Source organism: Simochromis diagramma, unplaced genomic scaffold, assembly GCF_900408965.1.
Source record: "Simochromis diagramma unplaced genomic scaffold, fSimDia1.1 OVJJ01000816.1, whole genome shotgun sequence".
Taxonomy (NCBI): domain Eukaryota; kingdom Metazoa; phylum Chordata; class Actinopteri; order Cichliformes; family Cichlidae; genus Simochromis; species Simochromis diagramma.
The window spans coordinates 6,903,223-6,928,088 of record NW_024386908.1 but is presented as its reverse complement, the minus strand read 5'-3'; the positions used below and the strand labels follow the sequence as shown (position 1 = coordinate 6,928,088).

Sequence of the window (24,866 nt, the reverse complement as noted above, 5' to 3'; positions counted from 1 at the left end):
AACACGCCACATTTTGGTGGTTTGACCTATATAGTAAATGGTGTGTAAACAAACCGCAAACTTGTGGCTTTACATGGCTTTTTATGTGCAGTACTACATCCAGGCCAGGTTTCTGTGGTTCTGGATGATCTTCACTAGTTGTCTGGGAACCTGACAGATAATGAAACATATATTGTATTGTCAAACTGTCCAACTAACACGTACATGTGGCAGATATTTATACACATAACACACTTGTTACTGTATCGAGCACTCTTGGTGTTTTTAGATAAAGGAAAATAGCTCTAAACACATGAAACTACATGATTTCAAATGCAATACACACACCCCCTCACCCTCTACTTTACAACACAAACAATTCCTATATTATAAGGAGAAAAACTGTGTGTAGAAGATCTTGAACATTCAGCTTTGTTTGGCTGGAGGCAGAAAACAAAGAAAACTGAAAGAAAAAAAGAAAAGAAAACTGTTATGAACACACATCAACCTCGAGAAATGTCTTTTCGTTTTTTCTCAAAACCCCTTTTCCACCCCCACACCCCATTTCTGCCCACTCCACAATCACTCAGCTTTCCCACTAATTCTTTCAACATGTTCAGCATTACTGCTTTAGTTGTTGCCAGATATTGACAGATTGCCAGATGTTGACAGATATGCTGTAATAAAGCAGATACTCTTTATCTGTGTCAACTTCTCCTTTATGTTGCACATAAATGCACACAATAATGTGATGTCAAACACTGACATTTTCATGTTTTCTATTCTATAAAAGCATTCAATGCAAAGTGCTCATGAAGATTTAAAAAAAAAAATAAGTGTGATACTCAGCAAATGGGTTCAGGTAATCCTCAAATTCCTGGTATAAAGAGTACTGAGGAAAACCTGCATATGGACCAGGAGAACATCCAAACTCCACACAGTAAGGCCCAAGATGCAGGGTCTTATTAAGGACTCTCTTGCAAATCTTTTAGGATTTTGTGAGAAGTTTCCACTGAAGACCTTTGAAAATTCATTTTCTTCTCTCCCTCTCTTCCTCTGTTTGTGCCACCAGCAGTGACTGACCTGTATCCCTTCCTCATCCAACTTCCGAAATTGACCTGATTGCCAGGCTCCATCCTCTCCTCTCCTGTCATGCATCTCCTTGTTTCCCTCCTGCTCTTGCTACTCCTTGGATCAGTGGAACCCCGGAGAGGCCCTCGGTCAAAGGCTGTGGAGAGGGGCACACGGGGCCATGTACGGGGTAGAGGCAGGGCCGGCGTCATGAGGCGTCAAACTGAGGTGTGCTTGGAATACATGGAGTCAGGAGAAAAATACCTTGACTGCCAGGATAGGCAGCTGACCACTGTGATGCAGGACTGGCCCAAAGATATCCACCACCTACTGCTGGCGAGAAATAGGATTCAGGTATTTACAGGCAGATTTCTGTTCACCTGGTGCAAAAATAACAACTGATGTTAATTACAGCGGACTGGAGATCTTTTTTTTTTTTTGCAAGAAATTGGGTTCTTTGCAGCAATTAAGCCTGAGTTAAGTATCCATAATCTCTTACTCTCTATGCTTCAGATGGCTTGTTGATGCCATGAGCATCTGTGCACCAGTTATTTGGGAGCAAGATCAAAGACAGACTTTTCTTCCTTATGTGTGCAGTTTTTTGCATGTCTGAGCAAGTACAGGATGTTTATGTCGCAGGTGCTGAGAGAACTGAAACAAAATGTTAGCCTGCAGGTTAATAAGTGGAAATGACTGAGCAATAGACACTGATGAAAGCAATGAAAACAGGTATAACTTATGCGGGAAGGAAACCGGATCTTGTTTTATTTTTATTTGTGTCTTCGGCACTTTGTTTTGGATTTAAACAGGATATTTTTTATCATTTAAAACATCTTTAACATGTATTTTTTACACTAAAAATATGTAATTTGAAAAGTTAGATACTTGGAATTACAGATAGAGAAAACTGACCCATGCTGTGTCTTTCACCACTTGCAGCACTTTGGGTTTACTGTTGCTGTTCAGAAATGGTAATCTTAACATAGTGCACCACTGTATTTTCCAAATGTCTGACATCTGGCTCCAGCAATATGGGAATTTTAAACTTCAGGCTCTGAAACAGTTGCCTATACACCAGTGGGTAATGCCACAGTAGTTATGGCCATTTTTTATATAGAATCTGTGGTATAACATGGGGTCAAATGGCCGTAGGAGGCTAAATTCCTACAAGCTGCAAACTGCAGACGATTGAAGTTTTTTAGTACAGTAAAGATAAGAATAATGCACAAGTAAGCTGATGGTAAATGCTACCATATTGTCCAGAAATGCAAATAAAACAACTCGAGTACATCTCTCCTTTCAGGTTTTGAGGGACAACATGTTTGCTCAGTTCACCCAGCTGAAGAGCTTGGATCTCCAGCAGAACCGCATCTCCAGGGTGGAGGATGATGCGTTCAGTGGCCTCTCCCAGCTCAAAACCCTGCTCCTCCAGCACAACCAAATGACAACAGCCTCCGAGGAGGTCCTGCTCCCCCTACCCCGCCTTACTTATCTCCGTCTCTATGACAACCCGTGGAGCTGCCTGTGTCCCTTGGAAAGCTTGATCAGAAAACTACAGCTGCCAGGCAACCGCAACTTGGGCAATTACGCCATATGTGCAGAGCCTCTTTCACTGAAGGGTCAGAAACTAAAAAAGTTGACTGTAGACCTGCTGTGTGAGGAAGACAAGGGGCCAGAACCTGGAGTTGTAGAACGGCCAAAGCCTCCGCCAAAAATAGGGAAGCCAGATGCCACCTCCATGTGCCGCACGTACATGTTTCCCAAACCGCTGCTGGACTGCAGCAACAAAGGTGAGAGATTGTCAAGTTCTGTCTCTCTATATCTTTATCTATACATTGTGACCTATTCTTTAAATCTGTGTCTTCTTGCCTTGAAATCTGAGGCAAGAAGACACAACTTGGATGCCATTATAATATAAGTTGACGTATGCAGGTCTTGGTTTGGGCAGCAGAGGTTACCTATTAGCAGCATTGCTATGAGGATGCTGGTTTGTCCAGATGTTTTAGAAGGACTGGTGTGAAGGTTTGTGCAGAAAAACTTGGACTAAAAGCACCTTATTAAAAAACTCATTTACAGAGTTTGTTATGTTCAAATGGTTTTTTATTAACTGTGAAATGGGGGGGTGGGGGGGGTGGATATTTTTTTTTGGACGGTGAGCATTATGTACTGGATGGGGAAGTTGTGGTTAGTAAAACCACACAAAAATCATCTTACATCCAAGCTTTATTCTTGGAAATGTGGTGAAAATAAGAAAATATTACCATGTAGTAAACTGAGCTGGTGAAACATAGTAATCTTTATACTACATGTTTGTTTGCCTGTTAGAAAAGTTGCATTTCAAATTAACTACAAAGTACTTTATAAGACTAACTAGATGCTGAGTAGCCCAACTTTACATTTACGCCATAAACGCAACACAAAGAAGAAGCCATGTGGGGAGTAGGATGTGATTATTTTCTTATCACTGACAAAGTATCTCGAGGACTTCACTGAAAGAAAAGCCAGGGTGCAGTACATAGAAAATTATGGCATTTAACAGTTGTTTTCACTAACCTGTCAATCCGATTTAATTAATTTTCTCTAATTGAAGGAATGTTGTTCTGGAATGTTACTTTGACCTCGTGTATCATCCTAGCTTTAGTATATTGATATAACTTTTAGTCAAAGTTAAAAAGACATTATAGAAAAACACTGAGATGTTTATTATTAGTGCAATAGCAGAAAAATGATCAGCTTTAATTAAACTAAATGTAGGAATGAAATAAACTCTGACAAAGAACAATTTCATTGTTTCTGAAGCAGACAGTATTTGTCTGAATCCAACCAATTTCAGGTGCTTTGCTAAACTTGGCCGCTTCTTTGTTGCAAACAGATAAACTGCTGTGAGAGGAGTACTTCATATGAAAAGGCACATTTATTAGCTTTGCTCAGCGCTCTTCGGGACACAGTCCTGCTTATTTGTACATTGAAATTAGGCGCAAGAGTTTTTTTTGTTGAATTATGTTTGGATTATAATCAGGCGGCAAGCAGAGACGTGTTTGTTTTATTAGCAATTTCTACACTGGCTGTCTGAGCCTCGCTGGGCGGAAAGGCGTACACTCTCTTCTCCTTTTTCAAACTCTTGCTCAGTAGTGGAAAAGTTAGGATTAAAAAGTAAGGTTTCATATATATCATACATGTACAGGTTTTTGTGTGAAGGCAGATGTCTTTATCTGATCAGCCAGTATTTTAGGCTTGTTCTTGTTATTACCCATCATGTAATGTGACATTTGATGAGTTAAACTTTTGCAGTACTATGAAAAAGTATTTGCCCCTTCCTGACTTCTTCTTCGTTTCTTTTCTTTTTTCTTTTTGTGTGAATTTTGTAGGATTTTTCACATCATCAAATAAATATTAATATTAGACAGACCACCTGAATAAAAGAAAAAAAATTGCAATGAAGCCAATGAGTCTTTGACATTGCTGTAGAGGAATTTTGGCCCACTCGTTTTTGCAGAATTGTTTTAATTCAGCCACATTGGAGGGTTTTTGAGGCTTGGGGTCATGTTAAAGGCTTTCTTTGTTTTTCTGAGCCACCTTTTCTGACCCCAAAACAAAATGAACATTTTGGATTGGCCGAGTCAAAGTGCAAACTTAAATGCATTTGAGATGCTGTTGCATGACCTTCAACAGAATTCCTCCATAGCGATGTGAAAGACTCACTGCCAGTCATTGCAAACACTTGATTGACAAGGACTTGTGCTTACCAGTTTTTAGGTTTAGGGGCAATTACTTTATCACAGCACTACACGTGCGCTCTAAACTTTGCAAATATAGTCCAAGTTCTCACCCAGGTTTTCACATCTGGTTCTATCTTTGCATTAAGCTGTCACTATGAGACTGTTGTCATAGTGACCCCAGTGTTGCCTTCAAAAAGACAGATGGCAATTTCTGAATTTGTGCAGATCCCTCGTGGTTACTTTCATGTGGCCTCTCCAGTTCCTCTTCTATCTTCTTTTTGTTGTCCTCTCACCATCCATTTAATTTAACACACTGTTTAACACACACTGAAACTCTGACACTTTCTGCGTCCATTATTCTGACCAAGTCCCACATGAGGATTTGAATACATCTATCAATGGCGAGCTTGTATCCTCCCGAGAAAGCAGTCTTTCATAGAAAATCGACAAGCCAAAACCACACAATGCAGCTTCTGTGTTGTAAGGACTTGAAGAAGCTTTTGCATATTTTCCTAATTATTTTTTTTCTACAGTAAGGCATTTGAATATGTTCTTTATCTGAAGCATCATAAGGTTTCTCTGTTTCGCTCACAGGGTGAACATCCCATCCATCTCTCCACAACTTTCCTTTTTTATGCCCAGTAATGGTTCTCCCCATCCTGCCTCTTTCTAAACCACACCGCACCATAAAAGCTGTATGTGTTGTGTGAATATTGCTTAATATAGTGCAGCTGTTGTGCATGACAGTTAATTCCTGGTTTTGTGCTTTTGATTTGAAAGGATGCCCACGCTGTATATTTACTTCTCATTTTGTTCTCTTCCAGCACTTGTGTTTTCATCTAATAGTTGTATTAGCTGTGTGAAATCTAATCTAAGCATTACACTTACATGATTTCCCCCTAATCGTTTGTCTATTTGACAATCTAAGTGCTTAGAGTTTTCTTTGCTGTAATTCAGCCCAAATGAACTACTGTTGTAGTGTCTTGATGCATGAAACTAGCACTACTGAGGTCAGTTTCTTGACTATTAATATGGAAGTTGTCATGACCAACAACAACCACTGATCAGAGACCACTGATCAATGGCCATTCACACAGGGTTGTGGAATTGCTGCAATCATAGCATTGTAAGATGCTGTGATTCCTTCAATTCAGAGATGGTCTTTCCCTTTTTCAGTAAACGGCCTCCTTGATTTCTTCAACTAACCTGTAGGTGTGAATAGAGTGCGGAGCCTTGGTCTGATGAGTTAGCTCTTTTGTGTTTTGCCATGCACTTCACCAGAGGTTGTGGGGTTTTCCCCGTTACTCTGTGGGGGACCAGATCCTTGGGGTGGACCAATTTTCGGCACAGAGTATTTTGGTGTTTGAAAGCCACAGAGACAGTGTCTCTGTGGCTTAAATACTAACAAATCTTAAATACTGATCTGTATGCATTGGTTTATGTTACACATCAACCTTTGAATCTCATAGTCTAAGAAGGCTAACTTGATATTTTGGTTAACTTGATGTGTTGGTCCACTGAGTTAATGTGACCAGTGAACCGTGGTATATCGTCAGATTTGATTTTCACCCAGGTGTCATCCACATACCTGAACCAATGATTTGGTGGTGTTCCAGGGTAGGACAACAGAGCCCTCTTTTCCACTTCTTCCATGAACAAGTTGGCCACAGTGGGTGAAACTGGGAAACTGTTGTTTGCCCATGTTTTTTTTCTGTTTTTTGTACTGACCCGTTTTTGTAAAAAATGTGGAAAGAAGACAGTTCCAAAAGCAAACACACTTGGTGAGTGCTGAGAGTGGTCCTGTTGTTGAAGTTGAGGTCATTCTGTAATTTCTTACGAGCTGCGTCCACTGCTTCAGTAATGAAAGATGTAATAACATCCCTTTGTCAACAAAATCTAATGTCTTTTGGATGTGGTGTTTAGAGCTGCCTACCAACGTGTTGAGAATTGAAGCCAGAAACTTTGAGATGTTATAGGTGAAGATGATGGGGAAGGCATACTGTAATAAAAGGATAGAGTACAAATAGCACAATGTATCTCCAACTGCCACATCTGTAAGAAAAATACACATACAACACCTGGAACACAAACTTTTGAAAATGCACAGGTACATAAATCAACAATATACCTGTGTGTGTGAGAGTGTGTAGGTGTGTGTGTGTGTGTGTGAGTGAGTGTGAGAGAGAGAAAGAGAGAGTGTGTGTGAGTGTGTATGTGTGTAGGTGTGTGTGTGTGCGTGTGAGTGTGAGAAAGAGAGAGAGGGTGTCGAGTGTGAGTGTGTGTGTATGTGTCTTTGTCACGAATGTACTTGAAAATGATGGTTAGAAGCCACAAAAACGAAGCCCGGGAGCCAGAAGCAGACAGAGATGGATCAGGGGAAAACCGGGCCACCCGCAGCCCCCAAGAGTACTGAAGACCTAAGGCCAAACATCTTCACCCAGCAGGAGAAGGAGGGATAAGTAGACACCCCCCTCAGATTATACAGAGCACTGTGATTATATTGGTTTTAGGGCCATGGTGTGACGTTAATGCCCATTTATCTACAGTGTCTTAGTAAAGTCCTTGGCCACTGTTATAAGAACAGTTTGAGTTCTTTATAGTTTGCTTCCAAGAACCCAGACTATCTTTTAGTTGTTAAAGTGCTCTTGAGCAATAGCTCTTCTGTGTTTTTCACAGGCTTTCAAGGTTTTCCTTTGGACATTGGCTGCTTTTTCGCTCATTTTTAGTCCAGTCTTGGTACGTGACCATTTTCAGAATGTCTGTCAGGCTGAGTAGCCTGACAGACATTCTGAAAACTCATAAAAAAAGCACCCAACTTGATGGATGAACCAGTGTTGTGTCTACGCATAACAGAAACCTTAACTACACTACAGTATATAAAATATTCTAGTAAGCCCCATCACTTCTGATATTGTAAGATGTTATGCATAAGCCAGACGTGTTAAATGAGAGCAAAAATCTTCCATCTTTTAACAGTCCCCCCGCCCAACATTATAAATCTCATGATGATGCTCAGAAACCCAGTTTTATGTTCCTAGACATTGTTTTCAAAGCTGCTGTTACAGCCGGTAAATCATAGATTTCAGTGGTAACAAGTGCTGTGTAAAAACTTGGGACATTTGACATCTGAGTAGGCAGCACAAAAATGAGTCATTTGTATATGGTGACTCGGCTGCACATACACCCACACTCATAGCACTGTTATAGCTCTCTATGGATCTCGTGGATCACAGAGAGCGGGCAGATCGTTAGCAGAAAAAAAAAAGACCATATTTTAGGTTGAGGAGAAGTTGCTGTGGTTTCAAGGGTCCTGACTGCAATGTTAACTGTTTACCTTTTGGGAAACTTTTTTACTTTTTCACACTGGGGTGAAACGGTCACAGAAGCAATCAATTTAGCATGGGAGGAGCACTGATTGTAGATTCACTCTTCCCAGTCTGGTGCAGGTCTACAATACTTTTCCTGGTGTCCTTCGAAAGCTCTTTGGTCTTGGCCATGGCGAAGTTTGGAGTCTGACTGTTTGAGGCTGTGGACAGGTGTCTTTTATACAGATGATGAGTTCAAACAGGTGCCATTCATACAGGTAACGAGTGGGGGACAGAAAAGCATCTTACAGAAGACGTTACAGGTCTGTGAGAGCCAGAGATTTTCCTTGTTTGAGGTGACCAAATACTTATTTTCCACCCTGATTTACGAATAAATTCTTTACAAATCCTACCATGTGGATTCATGGATTTTTTTTTCACATTCTGTCTCTCACAGTTGAAGTGTACCTCTGGTGCAAATTACTGACCTCTGTCATCATTTTAAGTGGGGGAACTTGCACAATCGGTGGCTGACTAAATACTTTTTTGCCCCACTGTATATAAACTACTTTATTGCATCCTAGTGCTACTATGCAACACATAATACTGCCTAACATAAACATGTGAAGTAACCTTTTCCACCGTCAAAAGTGGGACGTGCTTCCAAAAAAGCCATAAATGGCTGCTTACGATTCACTATGCACAGTGGACCCCCTGTAATCACGTCAGCACTGTAAAAAATTAATGGCTTCACTTTCTGCTGTCTAAACAGTAAAAAAAAGTTTTGCAACACGTGCTCTGAGTGAGTTCAGTGTTTTTGCACAAATTGAATATTTGCTTTGCAGGAATGACTGTGGAAGCGCTTCATGATATTTTATGGAATCTGAAGCCAAGAAAGAAAAGAAAAAGACTCTGGCTACAGTCCAGTACTTCACTCCACATATCTATTTAAATCATCCTTAGTGCTAGCACATAAATAGTAGAGTGGGCTACACAGATAAATTTCCAGATTGATGCTCTGCACTCCTACTAAATAATGTAAATAGCTTCGTTCTTTGTATTGAGACTGTGTAAATACTGCATTTACTCCCTGTGTTCCTGTGTTTAACTACTATTAGTTGTACTAATACAGGAACCTCTATGCACTGCATTGGTGAGTGGCCACGTATATTACTGCTAAAAAGTTATTTAAAGTTGGCCTGTTGAAGTGAACCAGGTGATTCAACTTAGACTACAAATAATAGATTATGACATCTGTGAGAATTTAAAAAATATATATATATATATAATGGATTTTTTAAATAGATTGGGTTTCCAAAAAGGAAACATTTTCTCATGCAGCTATAAAGCATGAAGTCCTTTTTAAAAAAAGAAAAGTCCAAGAGGTACAGCTGTTCACCGAACTAATGACTTCAGCAGATTCAGCGAGAGCCCAGTGCAGTGATAAATGACTTTCACACTTCCTGACCCAGGTCCTTCCTCGGTATCTTCCTTCATTCATCTGTCTCATCAGTAGAGACATGTTAACAGATGTTAAAGCAGGAAAGTGCTTAACACTTTATCTGCCATATCTGTGCCATGAAAAAAGTGACTCCTGATAAAAGCTTCCTGAAACTTCCTGAAAACACAATTATCTCCAAAAAAGAAGAACAAGCAAATCGGTCTCTGCTCACCCAACACCGTAGCTCAGCTTTTTGTTGAACTTTTACTACCCAGAGGGAAACATGGACTTCTGGTCACAGACACTACTGTCACAGCTGAATACACAGTGTAGGCGTAGGTCTTTATTTATGGTAAAACACCGAAGACCACAGATGTATCTGTCTTTGCAATGGAGGATTTGCGTTTGGCTCGGAAAACTGAAGTCCGATTTCTCACAAGGGAATCAGGAAGTTTAAGTCTAATGTTGGAATGACCGCATTTCCCTTTCCTAAAAAGCTGCTTTGACAACATTTCAGACACATTTACACCTATTGGCAGGCTGGGATTCCCTTTAGGTTTTCCAGAAGAAAATTTCTCGCCACATTGGACTGATAACATGTGCTGGAATGCTCTCTGAAGACAATTTTTGCTTCCCTGCATCACATCACAAAACAATAATCATTACACTTCCTGAGTCTGTTGGCTACATCTGTGTGTGTGCTGCATGTGTGTGTGTTTTCTTGGAGTCTGTGATGATTAATGGCACCATGCCTCCATAATAAAACCAGCTATAACATCTGTGGCAGTAAAGAGTACAACATCTGCGCTATAAATGTGTCCATAAGCATACTTCTGATGCAGCCTGTGTAAATAAATACATTCAGGAAACATCTTTGTATGCTTTGCCACACACATTTCATTCATGATTTTACTTACAAATCTACAAAAAGTTGGCATTCAATACCAAAGCAAAGCATTGTTTAATTATGTCTTAGGCCGCGCTTGCTGCCTATGCACACTTATGTTTCCTCCAGTCTATTTTGCTTCAGAAACAATCAGCTATGATCCTTTTGATGATAGAGGTTGCATGGGCCACCTAGTCTGTTTTAAACAGCGCTACAATGTGATTGGCACGGCAGATGGGACTTCCAATTTAAAAGATATTCATGATGTTGCCCACCATGACAGGTTCAACAAATCTAATGACTCAGGAAACCACAAAGCCACAAAGTCTAATCTGTGAAGGCTTTGATCCAAAACCTCCAAAAGGTAAACTGTGATCAGAGAAACCTGAATCTTTTCATTGTTAGTGCCGAACATACAGGTTTCAGCCTTTTATTTTCAGTGGTTTTGTAGTGACAGCGTCAAATCTTTATTTCACCTCCCCCACCACGGCAGGAGGAACATTTATAAAATCTACCTCCGGTGTGGGACTTTAATTCAAAACTCCAGAGAGGCTCTGTTATAGAGATTGCGATACGTAGGACGCTTTGACTGTTTAGTGCATTACTGACTTCAAAGACAAGTATGAGTGTGTGTGAGTGATGCTTCCAGTGTAAGCAGAAAAGATATCCCTCTGGCAAATAAGTGAAATGTTGTCATACATGATGTCCCCTTTGACTACATCTTGAAAATGTAAAAAGTTGCACACAACCTGAAAACCATCTTGAAGCCATAAAGATGCATAAAGATGTCTGAGTTGAAGAGCCGGAAATGTTCACACCCTCTGTTCACATATCTTTTTTTTGTGTGCACTGATGATAGTAAAAACTTTTGTCTTTCAGGTATCATGAAAGTTGAAGGCCTAATGTTTCTGAACTTTTTCTGTCTGCAGATTTGATTAGCATCCCACCTGACCTGCCATCTGACATAGTGAGGATGGATCTGTCCAACAATAAAATAAAACATCTCAAGCCAAAACATTTTGTGCTGTCCAAAGACCTCAAACTTCTCAACCTCAGCAGTAACAACCTGCACCATATAGACACAGGTAACAGAAGCACCGCTCACATATTCTCTCTCTCCCACACACACATGTGAATCTGAGCATTCGTATCTGGATATCCAAGTATTTTGTGTTGTCACAGCACAGAAAACAGACCCAACTGCACAACTCAGAGATAAGATAAATTACATTTTTAAGGGTGGTTCAATTCAATTGTATCTATATAGCAGCCAATCACAACAATCTCCTTAAGGTGTTTTATGCCAGGGACTAATAATAAAAAATAATTAAATACAGAGTGGTGTATAAACAAAGAGATTTAAAAGTGGTGAGTGAAGAAGAAATGCTCAGTACATCATGGGAAGCCTCAGCCGCTTAGTCCTATTGCAGCTTTTCACAGGAGCTTTTGCAGGATTCGGGGTCACCTGATGCCCTAACTACACTACCTGGCTTGGATTTAACTAAGCAAATAGGTACAAGCCTCATATTGGACAATTACTGCATGGGGGATTATCTTTCAGCTGGCAACAACTTATTTAACCCCAACTGGTGCAATGAGTTCTTTCTCATTTCATAAACAACCGCGTCGAAAGACACATCTCATGATCGTGAAAAAGATGTTAGTGTGTTTGAGAAGGGTTAAATCATTGGCACCCATCAAGCTGAGAAAACATCTAAGGAGATTGCAGAAACTACTAAAACTGGGTTAAGAACTGTCTAGTGCATTATTAAAAAGTGGAAGGATACAGGGGACCCATCATCAGAAAAAAAAAAGTAGAACTCAGAGCTATGTTTAATAGTAAACATGCACAAAGCGAAGGGAACTCAAGGGAAAACCACTAATCAGTTTGGCAAACCAGGAAAAAAGGCTTCAATTTACTAGGGAGCATAACGATTGGACTCTGGAGCAATGGAAGAAGGTCATGTGGTCTGATGAGTCTAGATTTACCTTGTTTCAGAGTGATGGGCGCATCAGGATTCGAAGCGAGTCAGATGAAGTGATGTACCCATCGTGCCTAGTGCCTACTGTACAAGCCTGTGGGGAACGTGCTATGATCTGGGGTTGGTCAGGTCTAGGTTCAGCAACAGTATGTGCTCCAAGAAGGAGGTCTGACTATAGTGAATGACAAGGTTATTCCATCAATGGGTTTTTTCTTCCCTGATGGCACGGACATGTTCCAAGATGACAATGCCAGGATTCATGAGGCTCAAACTGTGAAAGAGAGTTTCTGGGAGCATGAGACATCATTTTCACACATGGATTAGCCACCACAGAGTCCAGACCTTAACCCCATTGAGAATCTTTGGGATGTGCTGGAGAAGGCTTTGCGCAGCGGTCAGTCTCTACCATCAGTGCAAGTTCTAGGTGAAAAATTAATGCACTGGATTGAAATAAATCTTGTGTCATTGCAGAAGCTTACCGAAACAATGCCACAGCGAATGTGTGCCGTAATCAAAGCTAAAGGAGGTCCAATGATTTTACCATACCTATGATATCATATATATGCTTCTAGCTCTTGAGAAAGTGTTTTTTAATCAACAATATAAATCAAAGGTTTGAACTTTTACTTCTGCTATTTGCCAGGCAGACGTACTTGTGATAGGCTGCATTCACTATCGATAACTTGATAGCATTCTTAGCAATATTTTGAGTTCTGCATCAAAAGATTTTTTAAAATAACTCAAACAATATTTGTAGGCTTTTCCTAAAATAAGATTCAAAAAGCTTTTCCCTCTAACTTGCATTTACTATGCATCATTAATGACTAAGACCATGCAATTTCATATTTTAGTTACAATAAGCCAAGAAAAACAATAATTATACTTGACTACATTTTTTTAATGATAACAAGCAGAAATTCTGGCTACTCCTTGAGGGCAGGGGCAGGACAACCATCCTCTTTGCCTACAGATTCTCCCACAGTTCTCTATTCAGGAATGTCTTATAATGTCCCACTAGAGGATTAAACTCCTTGAACACATTGTGATATTTCACTTTTTTCCCTCAAGAAATACTGCACAATTATAATTTTTTTATTTAAAATTTATTGAGATGAACCTGAGAAAGAAGCACGTGTGCCACTCACAGGGAAAACAGATATCTGTGATTTATTAGAAAGATGTTGTTTATCACCTCATCTCTAAGCCTCACTGGCTTGCGCTCCGAGTTCATTTTGAGGACATCCAAGTCAATCAAGATGTGACATATTTAAAATTGTGAACAGGTTCATGGTACACACTGGGGAAAATGTGGCTAGAAATTGCAGTGCAAGCAAAAATGATTGAATATGCAATGAACTTGCAATCTCATTACCTTTGAAATGGCTGTTTTGAAGACAGGGACCAGGTCTGTGACCACTCGCAGTTAGCTGTTATCTTCAAAGCAACTGAAGCAAGTCAAGGCAGCAATAAAATGGCTATAAGACGGAAAAAGTCTGCTGTCAGTTTCTGATTAAATTTAATCAAGTTGCCATTTACATATAATAGTTGCTGCAGGACAGCAATTTAACTGCAAAATGACATAGCTGCTTGTCAACCTTGACCTATAATGGCTATCAATACATTGATGGTTGTTGCACGCTCAACCACTGGGCAACCAACCACTACAACTACTCGCAACTGGCCTCAAGAGGCAAAAAATTGCAATGTAGTTTACTTAACTGCATTGTGACTGATTTATTAGAAAGTTCCCAAATCCTTTCCTTACTTCAGAGGCACATAAATGCTTCTTTCCTTGTTTATTTCAGCAGTTCCCAAAATAATGTAAAATTACCCTATAGTTCATGAGGAAAAAAAAGCAATTTTTATGGAAATATGTAACATTGGACATTGACATGGACTAGATGAGAAGGTATTCGGAATACAAATTCGACCTCAGAAATAGAGGAGTACCATTAAAAAGTGCAAATTCATTAATCTCACCGAGCTAATTATGTGCGAGTCCATCCCTTTCCTGGCCAAGAGGGAAATTCAAAAAGCTTCATTGTCCTCCAACAGCACATGCAAACAATCTACTGTAGCTCACCCCACTGTGTCTAACATTCTCTGGAAACTCAAACAGAAATTCAGTATAATTGTGAGAGCTTGTGATTGCCAGTGGCATGTGGTTTAAATCCCCAAACCCTCTTTTTAATCATGTCCACATTCAGAGTATATTAAAAAGAAAAAGTTGTTTATTTATGCTTTTCATGGGAAGGGTGGCCAGAGAGAAAAGAAACATGAATGAAAATGCAACATAAAAAAATCTGGCACATTGCATCAGTGTTCTCTTATTTGTGTTATTTTTTTCATGGAAGTCTTTGGCAGATTGTTTTGGTTTTCTAGGCCAGGCAAAACCCCAGAATAGACAAAGCAGTAATTTGATGGTCACAGGATAATGCAGTGTACTTAAGGCCTAATTTTCCTAATTTTCCTCAGACTAATAACTTTATATCTTAGAAAATGTAAAAGGAAAGGGTCCCACCCAAGGTAAAATAAATAAATAAATAGATAAATAAATAAAAGTTCGTAATAGTCTTTAACTAAGTCAGTTTATCCAGCTGGCATTATTTCTGTGTTATTGCAAGTTTCAGTGACCGGATCGCGACTCTAAGTTTAGATGCTTAGATTAGGATCTCTTGAAGAGCATGGAAGAAAAGGTAAGTGTCCCTAATAAACAGTTTAGCCTTTAGGAAATGTGCTTCAGACTTTCTGGCAAAGTTGGATGAAAGGATTCATGTATTTCAGTTCCTGGGAAAGTAGCATGAATGTGGTCATTGTGGCTCCAACAAGCACATGAATAGTATCCAATTTGGGAGAGCCTCAAGCCTCATGAGTCCAGAGATAAGACATGGGAGGAGGAGGTGAAACGAGCATCCCTGCCCCCTTTATTACACTTCCTTCCTCTGCTATAGTTTCCTCTGTCTGTGTTGTTCTTGGAGATGAATGTTCATAAAGCTAATATAGACACTGAAAGAACCTCAACACCCAACCAAACCAAAAAAAACCCTTTTCAGTCTTCCTTTTCAAGTTCCCAATGTCATCAATTCCCTCCTTCTTAGTTCTCTACCTCCATACGTTCCTCCTCCTGTCCCCCCCCCCCCTTCCGCTCTGTAAAGATCAAAGCCTGGCCAAAGGCTGGGGAGCGTGAAATGGTCTTTGCTGTCCCATTACTCCCACTGAGAATGCATCCATGGGCATGCACGTGCACACATTAGAAAATCAGACAGCTAACAGTGACTGGAAACATTTGAGAATATCAGCAGTCACCTTTTAAATCAAAATGTTTGATTTTGCGTGTCATGAAGCCCAGCTGGAACCCAGTGTCTATACAGGGAAACTGGCCTTGGCAGCTTGCACATCTGGAAAAGCACCGTCAATACTGAAAGGTTTTAGAGCAACGTATGCTCCTATTCAGATGGCATCTTTTTCAGGTCTTGCATATTTTAAGTAAGACAAGGCTAAACTTCATACGTCATGAATGGAATCAGCCTTTCACCAATTGAAAAAATTTGGCACAGCATGAAACCAAAAATGTGACCTAGAAGACCCAGGTATGTTGATAAGCTAGAAAAAAAGCTAGAAAAAAAAAGTTTGCGTTGTTTTGCAACTTTTATGGAACTGGGTTATAAAAAGACTTGATTACTTGATTATTCTTAAAGATAATCAATCAGTCAACAATGAACTAAAACGGTCCAAAAGCCAAAAAATATGTCAAAGACTGTGAGAAACTGTGGTAGAGTTTAAACTGTGGCAATTTCTTTGTGTGTATTTTTCTTCCTTTTTAGTCATTTTATTCTCTGTTGAGTCTTAAATTGCTCTTTAAACCTCATGAATGCCAACAGAATGCTAACTAATTTAGTTTGCACTTTTCCCTGCTCCCAGCTGCATTTGCAGGCCTGCTGTACCTCCGTGAGCTTGACCTCTCCAACAACAGTCTCCAATACTTCCAGTACAGTGTACTAGAGGACCTCTACTTCCTACGGAAGCTCTCACTGGACAACAACCCGTGGTTCTGCGACTACAACATCCACTACCTAAATTACTGGCTCAAGCACCATCCTGGCGTCCATCACACTGGCTTGATCTGCTCAGGGCCGCCTGAGTTCAAGGGCTGGCGTGTCGCGGATTACGTCAAGACCTACAACGGGGAATGTCCTGTAGATAAACAAACAGAAGGGACAGATACAGGACAGGGGGCACAAGAACAGTCAGAAAATGACGCACAGAAGCCAGGGATGGACAATAGTGATGGACAGGGTGCAAATCTTCCACAACACCTGAAAAAGGCGGCACCAAACAAATTTAAAATCATCAGGCTGAGCTAAAATGCAGACGGCTCAGAGGACTGGTAGAAATGTATACAATAAGATTGAAATGGATGTCTGAGAACAAGCTGAACGATGGCTTAATAAAAGGAGGAACTCTGTTTTGTGGTAAAATCCATTACGTAGGCTTTTAGGGATAAAGCTTCCCTGTTCTGTATGGGTTGCAGAAACACCTAACTCTATCACTTTTCTCTCTTACAGTAATTTTAATGTTGACTTCAGGATATACTTTTTTTTTCTTCTAAAAAGTAGTTTTTGGTCTTTTGGTATTAACGTATGCTTTTGTCTACTTGTTTTCAGGAAATAAAATTTGTTGTTTTTTGTATTGTTTTTTTCTGAAAATGTGTTTTACTATGTGATCGAAAATTTCCAGATACATTGCAGGTAATGTGTCAAGGATCACAAATGATTATTGCTAAAGTGTTCCATATTCCATATCATTAGCTGCTTATGGGGGGGGTGTGCGCTGGAGCCCATTTCAGGCACAGGCACAGAGAGGGTATCTAAACACCACATAGAAACTCCCAACACAATAAGAAGGTTCTTGCTGTTTACTGATCACCACCGGAGACTCCCAAGCAATGAAAAATTATCCATACAATGTAATACTGATCGATTTAAAAGGTACCCAAGAAGCTTAAATTTATAATGTATTTTTTTTTCTTAAATACATAACATAATGAGTCCCAAGACGAACCTAATACAATTTAATGTTCGTTTTTTTTTTTTCAAGGACAAGGCACATTAATCACCATTAGTATAAATGTGCTTTTTTTGCCAAATGGCTCATTTTGAGTTGCTGTTCCTGGGCCAGATGTTAAATTATCCATTAAAGCGCTGTAAAACATAAAAGAACACAATTAAAGGCCATTAGAAAATAGAGGAAGGAAAAAGTAAAACAGGGTCAAAACTTGAGAGAATGGAGCAGGTAGCATGGAAACAATGCTGTGCAAAAGTCTAGGAAAATGGGAAATGTGTGTTTGCTGAAGTCTAGCAAGCTTTAAAGTCAGTATTTGGTGTGACCACTGTTATTCTTCAACACACCCTGAACTCTTATAGGAAAAATTCTTGAATTCATAATTCCATCAATTTAGGCAAGATCTCCTATACCACTGAAATGCAGCCCCAAACCATCACAGAGCCTCCAGAGTGTTTTATAGATGGCTGTAGACACCCCTTTCCTTAATTTCTCTGTGTATAGTGATTATTTCAGGCAGAAATTACAAATTTGGATTTATCCCTCCATAAGATCTGTTTCCAGTGAACTTCAGTTCAGTGCTTGTGTAATTTGGCATACCTCAGCTTTTTCTTCCCGTTTCCCTTTCCTAAGAAAGGATTCTTGACAGCCATCCTTCCACCTAGACTATGTGAACTGAGGCTTCAGTGAAAAACAGATGGATCAACTGAAGGTCCAGATCCATCTCTGAGGTCCCTTGTTAGGTCTTTACTGGACTCTTTTTTTTTTATTTCTTAAAGGCATGGCTGTCAGATACTGTTCATCTGTTGTGGATAGTTTTATACACCTACCACTTCTTTTCTCCTCCAGTTGTCTAATTTCATGGTTTTTGGCTTTGGGAATCACCTTATTATTGCAAAATTACAATTTTATGACTGTTGATCTGTGTTATTGTTGGATTTTTTTTTTTTCCTGGATTCACCCAAAGAAATGGGAACAAATGTGTTTGTGATAAAGCCAGCTAGTAACAAAGTGAAGTAAAGATATATAATTTAAAAAGTTGTTCTTTGCTAAGTTATCTGTTGCACATAGACACAACACTGGTTTGCCCTTAAACCTAGATGCCTTTTTAAGCTTGAATGATTCATAGGTCTGTGTTAAATGGCTTGACATAAAAAAACAAACAAACACTTTTCTGGTGAGAAACAAGGACTGGATTGAAAATGAGTGAAAAAGTACCACTTTAAAATATGGCTTTTAAAAGTCTGGTTCCTTTGAGACAAAATATAAGGAATTGATGAGTGGCTCAAGACTTTTGCGCAGTACTGTGTATAACATAAAAAGGAGTCTGGAACAAACAGCAGAGTCAGTTAAACCATAATGACATAACAGTCCATTACATTACAGATGACAAAGATTAAGCTAACTAATCAGACAAAACTGACTAAAAGGAAAGGAAGTGAGCACCGATGATGGCAATCTAACTGCTTTTAAACCAGACTGCGTGCAAAGAAATGATAATCCAAGCAATAATTCATTCTTTAAGAATAACTCACAGACTGGATCAAGGAGAAAAAAAATACAAAACTCACATGTATTTATAATTTGTTGTTTGTCAGATGCAGCACAATGTTACTGATAAGGGACCAGGCTACACCTGGATGGTCTTTTTAAGCACTGGATAACCAAAACAACAAACACTGATGATCAGCATAGCATTTGTTACACTGCTTCAAGGCTGGTGTTTCAGTGAGGTCTGCCAACTTTGCATCCTGGTTTTGACCCTGTCAGCTATGTTTAGAGGAAGTAGTCTTGGCGTGGTTCTGCCTTTAGGCTAATGAGACTTTTTCCTGCCTCCTGGTTTTCATATAAACTTGGTTAATTGTTTTTAGTGCCCTGACAGATGTTCCAAATAACCTTAACCTTTAAGTCAATAAACAATCAGCCTACCTCATGCACAATGTGTAACAGCACAGTGCCATCTTGTGTTAACTCATAAGGAAGGCACCCATTCAGTACTCATCAGCCCAGCCCTTCTCAGGAAAGTTCTCCTATAATCGGCTGGGAACTTAAAAGCAAGTATGAATTACTGCATGAACTGTGAACTATATTAATTTCTGGTGAATGTGGCCTTCTTAGTCTCAGGATCCCCCTCATTAACACACTAAAAATAAGGACATATGTTGGAAAAAAAAAACCCAACCTTCAGAAAATTTCACAAGCGCAGACCATGGTGCATTAAAGGCAGTTTCATTTTGTTCACAAGCATTAAAGCACAACAAAGTGCAACCTCTCACAGACATTTTTAAGCATGTAAGATATCATTATCTATGTATCTTTTGTATCTTAGAAAAAAACAAGGGCTTAAAAATGACATTATTCACAGTGATTTGGCTCATAGCAGACCCCCCCCTCTGGACTTTTTCAAACACACTGCAGCAGCAGAGGATCACAGCTCGTTACAGAGACAACACAAGAGGTCACTTGGGTGAAATACTCAGTCCTCTGAAAGCATTTAGTAACAACATCTAATTGTCTTTCACTGGCTTTTCAAAAACTCTATAAAGGCACAAAGAAAAAACTTCAACAAAAAAAAAAAGAAAGTAAGAAAGAAAATTGGGACTTTTTTGTGTTTAACTGATTGCACATTTGTTCCCAGTAGGTGTGATTGTAACTTGTAAAAACAGCCATAATAGCTCTTCAGTTTATAAATGAATTGCTGGATTCATTTGAAGTAGCCTCATGACATCTTGTGGAAATAAAATGGTATTAAATGGGAGACAAAAGCAGTCCAAGTAATGCTTGACATGAATGAGAAAAGTTTACTGGAACTTTCCCACAACACTGATTACTCCCATCACCACTCTGTTATTCTCTAAATGAAAAGACTGATCAACTATTTTTCAGGTCAGCTAAGTCACAAAAAAAGTACACTGGTTGTTTTCTTGCTTGTTTTTTTAAGGCAATTATTTTCTGATAATTGCCTGAATCCCCTCGATGCATATATTGTTGAATGTTCTTGAGCCTGTGCTCGCCCTTATTCCCACAGTGATGTATCTCCTTCAGTTCTTCAGCTCCATCTTTCTCTTGCTGCCAACATCCAACGTCGGTCCCTTTTCTTGTCCTGTCTGCATTTGTATCAGCAACACGATTTTTTTTCTGGTGTGTGTGTGTGTGTGTTGGCACTTATGGTGCCGTTGATTGGCCGAGAGTTGGCTCGCAGCAGAACTCGAGGCGTGTCCTTGCTCTCGGAGTCTTCGGGCTGCACGTTAAGGCCGTTACGAGACAGCAGCTCTCTGGCCATCAGCATGAAGGCTTCGTCCACACGCTGACTATCCTAGAAAAATATAAAAAAGCTCTATATAACAAGTATCATCAGCATTAAATGGTCCCATCTATTTATTATATGCGTGTATTACCTTTGCAGATGTTTCTAGTGCAGCCAAAATGCCTTTTTGTTTTGCCAGATTGCAGGCTTCTTGAAACTGAACCTCTCGTTCCTGCTCCAGGTCACATTTATTACCTAAATGGAGAGAATAAAGAAGCTAAGTGATGTACACAGTGACACAGGTTCTGTTAATATTACCTTGCACCTAATTTACATAATAAAGTCAAACTCTACTCGTGTCCATACAGTACTGTGAGCAGTAACACATGTTAATTTTAAAATGTAGTAAGCAGCAGCAAGACTCCCAAGACACAAATCAAGCTTAATTGACTAAAGATAGGGCATTAAGTTAGAAAGAACAAAAACAGAGGTGGCTGGGTTGCAAAGTGGCTTGCAGATCGCAGGAACAGACTAAAGTTGTTGTTGAAAATGATACAATTGTATATTTTGCATAAGCAGGCTATGCTAACTACAATATTTTTTTATTTAGTTGAGCTTGGTATCATTTTCACTTAAAAACAAAAGTGCATTTCTTCAGTCAAAGCATCCTACTCACCAAGCTGCATTCACTTATTTACACAACGACTGATGCATCACACCAGTTTTTGGGGGGAATTGGGAAAGACATTCATGATTCAACCACTGAACATCTGTGTGAACAAGCCTTTCGAACTCCTTAGCCACATCACAGGAGAACGTTTTCACAGTAATCTGTGTAAAAACTGCCAGGAGAAGAGGCTTTTTCTCATTTAAAGGCTATTGTAATCAAATTCCCAGTATTCTTTAGGGCTAACGGCATACCAAGAAATCTTCATTTCCTAAATGCTTTCAGTCGTTATCAGTCCTGTCAGCACTCACCTATGAGGACGAGAACCACATTGGCTGCTCCATATAGCTCCACCTCTTCTATCCAGTGCTTCACTGAGTCAAAAGTTGAATGCCGTGTGATGTCATAGGCAATCACCGCGCCGTGAGCGCTGCGGTAGTAGCTCTGGGTGATCGTACGAAATCTTTCCTGACCTGCTGTGTCCCATACTTGCATCTGCAACAATAAATCATATTTAAGAAATTACAGGAGGATGGTATCATAGTAAAGTAAAGAATATTATTACTATATCGAGACAATCATTTCTGGATTAAGGTTTTTGTTCTCAGTGCTCTGTATCAGTGAAGTACTTACTCCAAATAACGGTATCAGGATTTTGAAACATGAAAATTTCCACCTAGTGCAAGGCAGCTCAGTGGATACAGATGTTAATCTTTCAAAATGTGATATGGAGTGCCCCACAACACGAGTGCTATCTGGACCACCCACCTACACACATAAATGCTCACACAGTTGAGCACTCATTAGTCTTCCCCTGAAGAACAGTCCCCGAGGACCAGACAGACCTTGTTAGTGTGGTAACAACTGTCATAGTAACAAACGAGACTCACCAACCCCACCCCATTTGTTTTAATGCTATGTGATGGTTACACCTAATGCAGATTATAGACATATGCTCAGATCTTTTTTGAGCATAAACTTCTACATGCATATGATGCTGATCAATATAAATCTGCAATGCCTTTAAAACAGGCTAATGACTCTTTTATGTAGATGTGAACGGCCTCGTTTTGTGACTAAGTAACTCTTTGTAGGGGCTTTCAAATACATGCTTTTCCGCCTTAATGAACATCATATGAAAAGTCTATCATTTCAATAACAGAAGAACCCAACAAAATAATTTATAAGAAATTAATTTTAAGTTCCTATTGGTCCAAACGACTGTGATATAACTTCTGATCACCAAGATCTCCAGATATTTTTAATACCAATAGTCTGAATTATGAGGTCTCAGGCTTGCAAAATTAGATGGTGTTGTAAGACTACTTATGAATTGATTGAATCTTTAAGATGATCCTACACTGTGATTTGCCGATGCTTAAAAACAGACAGGCTAAAGTGAAAAATAGAAAGTTTTCAGAAGATTCAATGCAGCTGAAATGATACCAGTTAACACAGAATCTTTAAACATCCACAGTTAAAACTCGCCATTTGAAGTTGGACTACTTCCCTTTGCGTGCTTTTTTTTTTTTTAGAAATAGTTCACATCATTGCTATACTAACGCACGGATAGTTGTAATATTTCCCCTAGCTTTAAAAAGATGATCTATTAGTTAAGGAGCGAATGCATGCCATGACTTTATATCATGCAACCATCTGTTTGCCCACCAAACACTGCAGTTACTGTATTTGTGTGTTTGTCTTGAATGACATACTGTTTCTTCCCCTGTGATTGATGAAGTTAGAAATTAGGGGAACAAAAAGGAGGCATTAAAAAGCCACACTACCATGTCTGTGTTTACTGATCAGTGCAGATAGTGAATGAACATGTATTATACATAAGCCACAACTTAACTGTATGAATAAGGAGCTAGATGTATTTATCCAAGTAGGCATTCAGACCAGAAGTATATCACAGCAATCATGATCCACCCAAACAATTAGTTCCTTTTTTTGTGTGTAATGACAGCACAGAGAAGTTTATTTTTACTCATACAAAAGGTCAAGCAGAGAAACCTGAACTACAGGTCCTTCGTGTGAGTGGCTGGCGTGACCCGTTTACAACTCAGCATACAGTAACTCGCACTGTAACCGAACGACTCCCCATTGTTATATCATTTACTGAGAAAATGAGAGAAGTTCATCACATCTGCACATTTAAAAGAACTATTGTTCCATTCATCCAGGTTCCTCACTCCTCGTGACATGAGCAGACCTGTCCTAAATGATATATTTAATCTAATCAACAGCATATGGACCGGCTAAAGTGACTTAAAATAGATGTATTAACTAGTACATTAACTAGTAAGCCAGAAACTTAACTTGGATTTTTTTTTAGCCTAACTCAATCCTCAGAAAAGGAAACTCTCTCCCACAAACGCTACCAACTGCCTTTCACACACACACACGCACAGACACGCACATTACGGGGAACTCACCTTCACCTTCTTCCCCTCAATGTTCAGTGTCCGTACAGTGAAATCTACTCCGATGGTGTTCTGCTGTTTCTCTGAGAAAATCCCAGACTTGAAATTCTGAATCACGCAGGTCTTCCCCACATTTGAGTCTCCAATAAGGATTAACTTAAACAGGAAGTCAAAAGTATCATCATGTTCAGGTGCTGGCATCTCCATGATGAAGTCACAGCAGAGTGTGTGTCTTTTCCTGGGAATAAATGGAAGGAAATGATCCCTCCAGTACTGTAGATCGCTAGGAATGGGTTTTCTTTGAGGGTAAGAGACGCTGGGTTATCTTTGAATTTGAATCAAGACTCAGTCACAAGAAGGAATATGGATATCAAACTTGTGGTGTGTTCAAAGTTTCAACAGGGAACAACTGAAAAAATGCCCTGGCTCCTTCTTCTTCTAACAAAATCTACAGTTGGTAAGCAGGCTAGATTTCCATCAGCAGAGTAGGTTTAGGTAAATATGGCCTGCAAAACCAGTTTAAGGCTGGTGGAAGGTTTGTCAAGATAGAGAGCAGTTCAAAGGTTAAAAAAGCTTCAGACAATCCATCCAGTCATTCAAAAGAATTTCCTAATAAGTCTGCATGTCTTCTGTTTTTAGTTCAGTCTGCCCCTCTTGTGTTCTTTCAAACAAAACCGTCTGAGTTCTGCTTTTCTTTTCAGCTCCTTCTCAGGTGTTGACCCACTTTTTAGCCCCCAGCAAAAAACAGCACACGGCCTGTTGCCCCTTTGCACAGGTTCTGGCTGTCGCAGCAAAGGACAGATTCCTCAAAATAAGAATTTTTAAAGATGTGTGTCCGTAATCCAGTTTGTCTAATCCACCTGCTGCTCTTTCACACACGTGTCACTGTGTTTCCTCCACCTGACTCTCTCCCTCCCTTTTATTTTCTTCCCTCACCAGTTCTTCCTGTTTTCTTTTTCGCTGTTTAGAGCACCTGTCGTAACAATAGAAACCTGCTCTACCTGCTTTTCGCAAGTAACCCAGCCCAGCATCATTGTTGGATCCTGGGAAATGGAGTCTGTTGACCACCTACACACACAATA

The 24,866-nt window shown here is 39.6% G+C and overlaps 2 protein-coding genes across 4 annotated transcripts in view; one reads left to right on the top strand and one right to left on the bottom strand.

Moving 5' to 3' along the window:
- Positions 1-18,363, top strand: part of lrrc17 (leucine rich repeat containing 17) — a 26,667-nt gene extending 8,304 nt beyond the window's left edge. Inside the window, exons 2-5 of one of the 3 annotated variants that reach the window (XM_040035753.1) lie at positions 1,052-1,404; positions 2,354-2,840; positions 11,331-11,486; positions 16,305-18,363. In XM_040035753.1, the coding sequence (XP_039891687.1) occupies positions 1,132-1,404; positions 2,354-2,840; positions 11,331-11,486; positions 16,305-16,747 (1,359 nt within the window). In that variant the 5' untranslated portion in view covers positions 1,052-1,131 and the 3' untranslated portion in view covers positions 16,748-18,363. The remainder of the gene's footprint in view (positions 1-1,051; positions 1,405-2,353; positions 2,841-11,330; positions 11,487-16,304) is intronic. The other 2 variants (XM_040035752.1, XM_040035754.1) reach the window with 2 other exon arrangements.
- LOC120735945 (ras-related protein Rab-19-like) lies at positions 18,203-24,866 on the bottom strand. The gene is made up of 4 exons (XM_040035755.1): positions 23,797-24,866; positions 21,670-21,853; positions 20,843-20,946; positions 18,203-20,760 (listed from the first exon to the last, which is right to left on the bottom strand). Exons 1-4 carry the CDS (start codon positions 23,989-23,991, stop codon positions 20,563-20,565), a joined length of 681 nt encoding a protein of 226 aa, XP_039891689.1. The 5' UTR covers positions 23,992-24,866; the 3' UTR covers positions 18,203-20,562.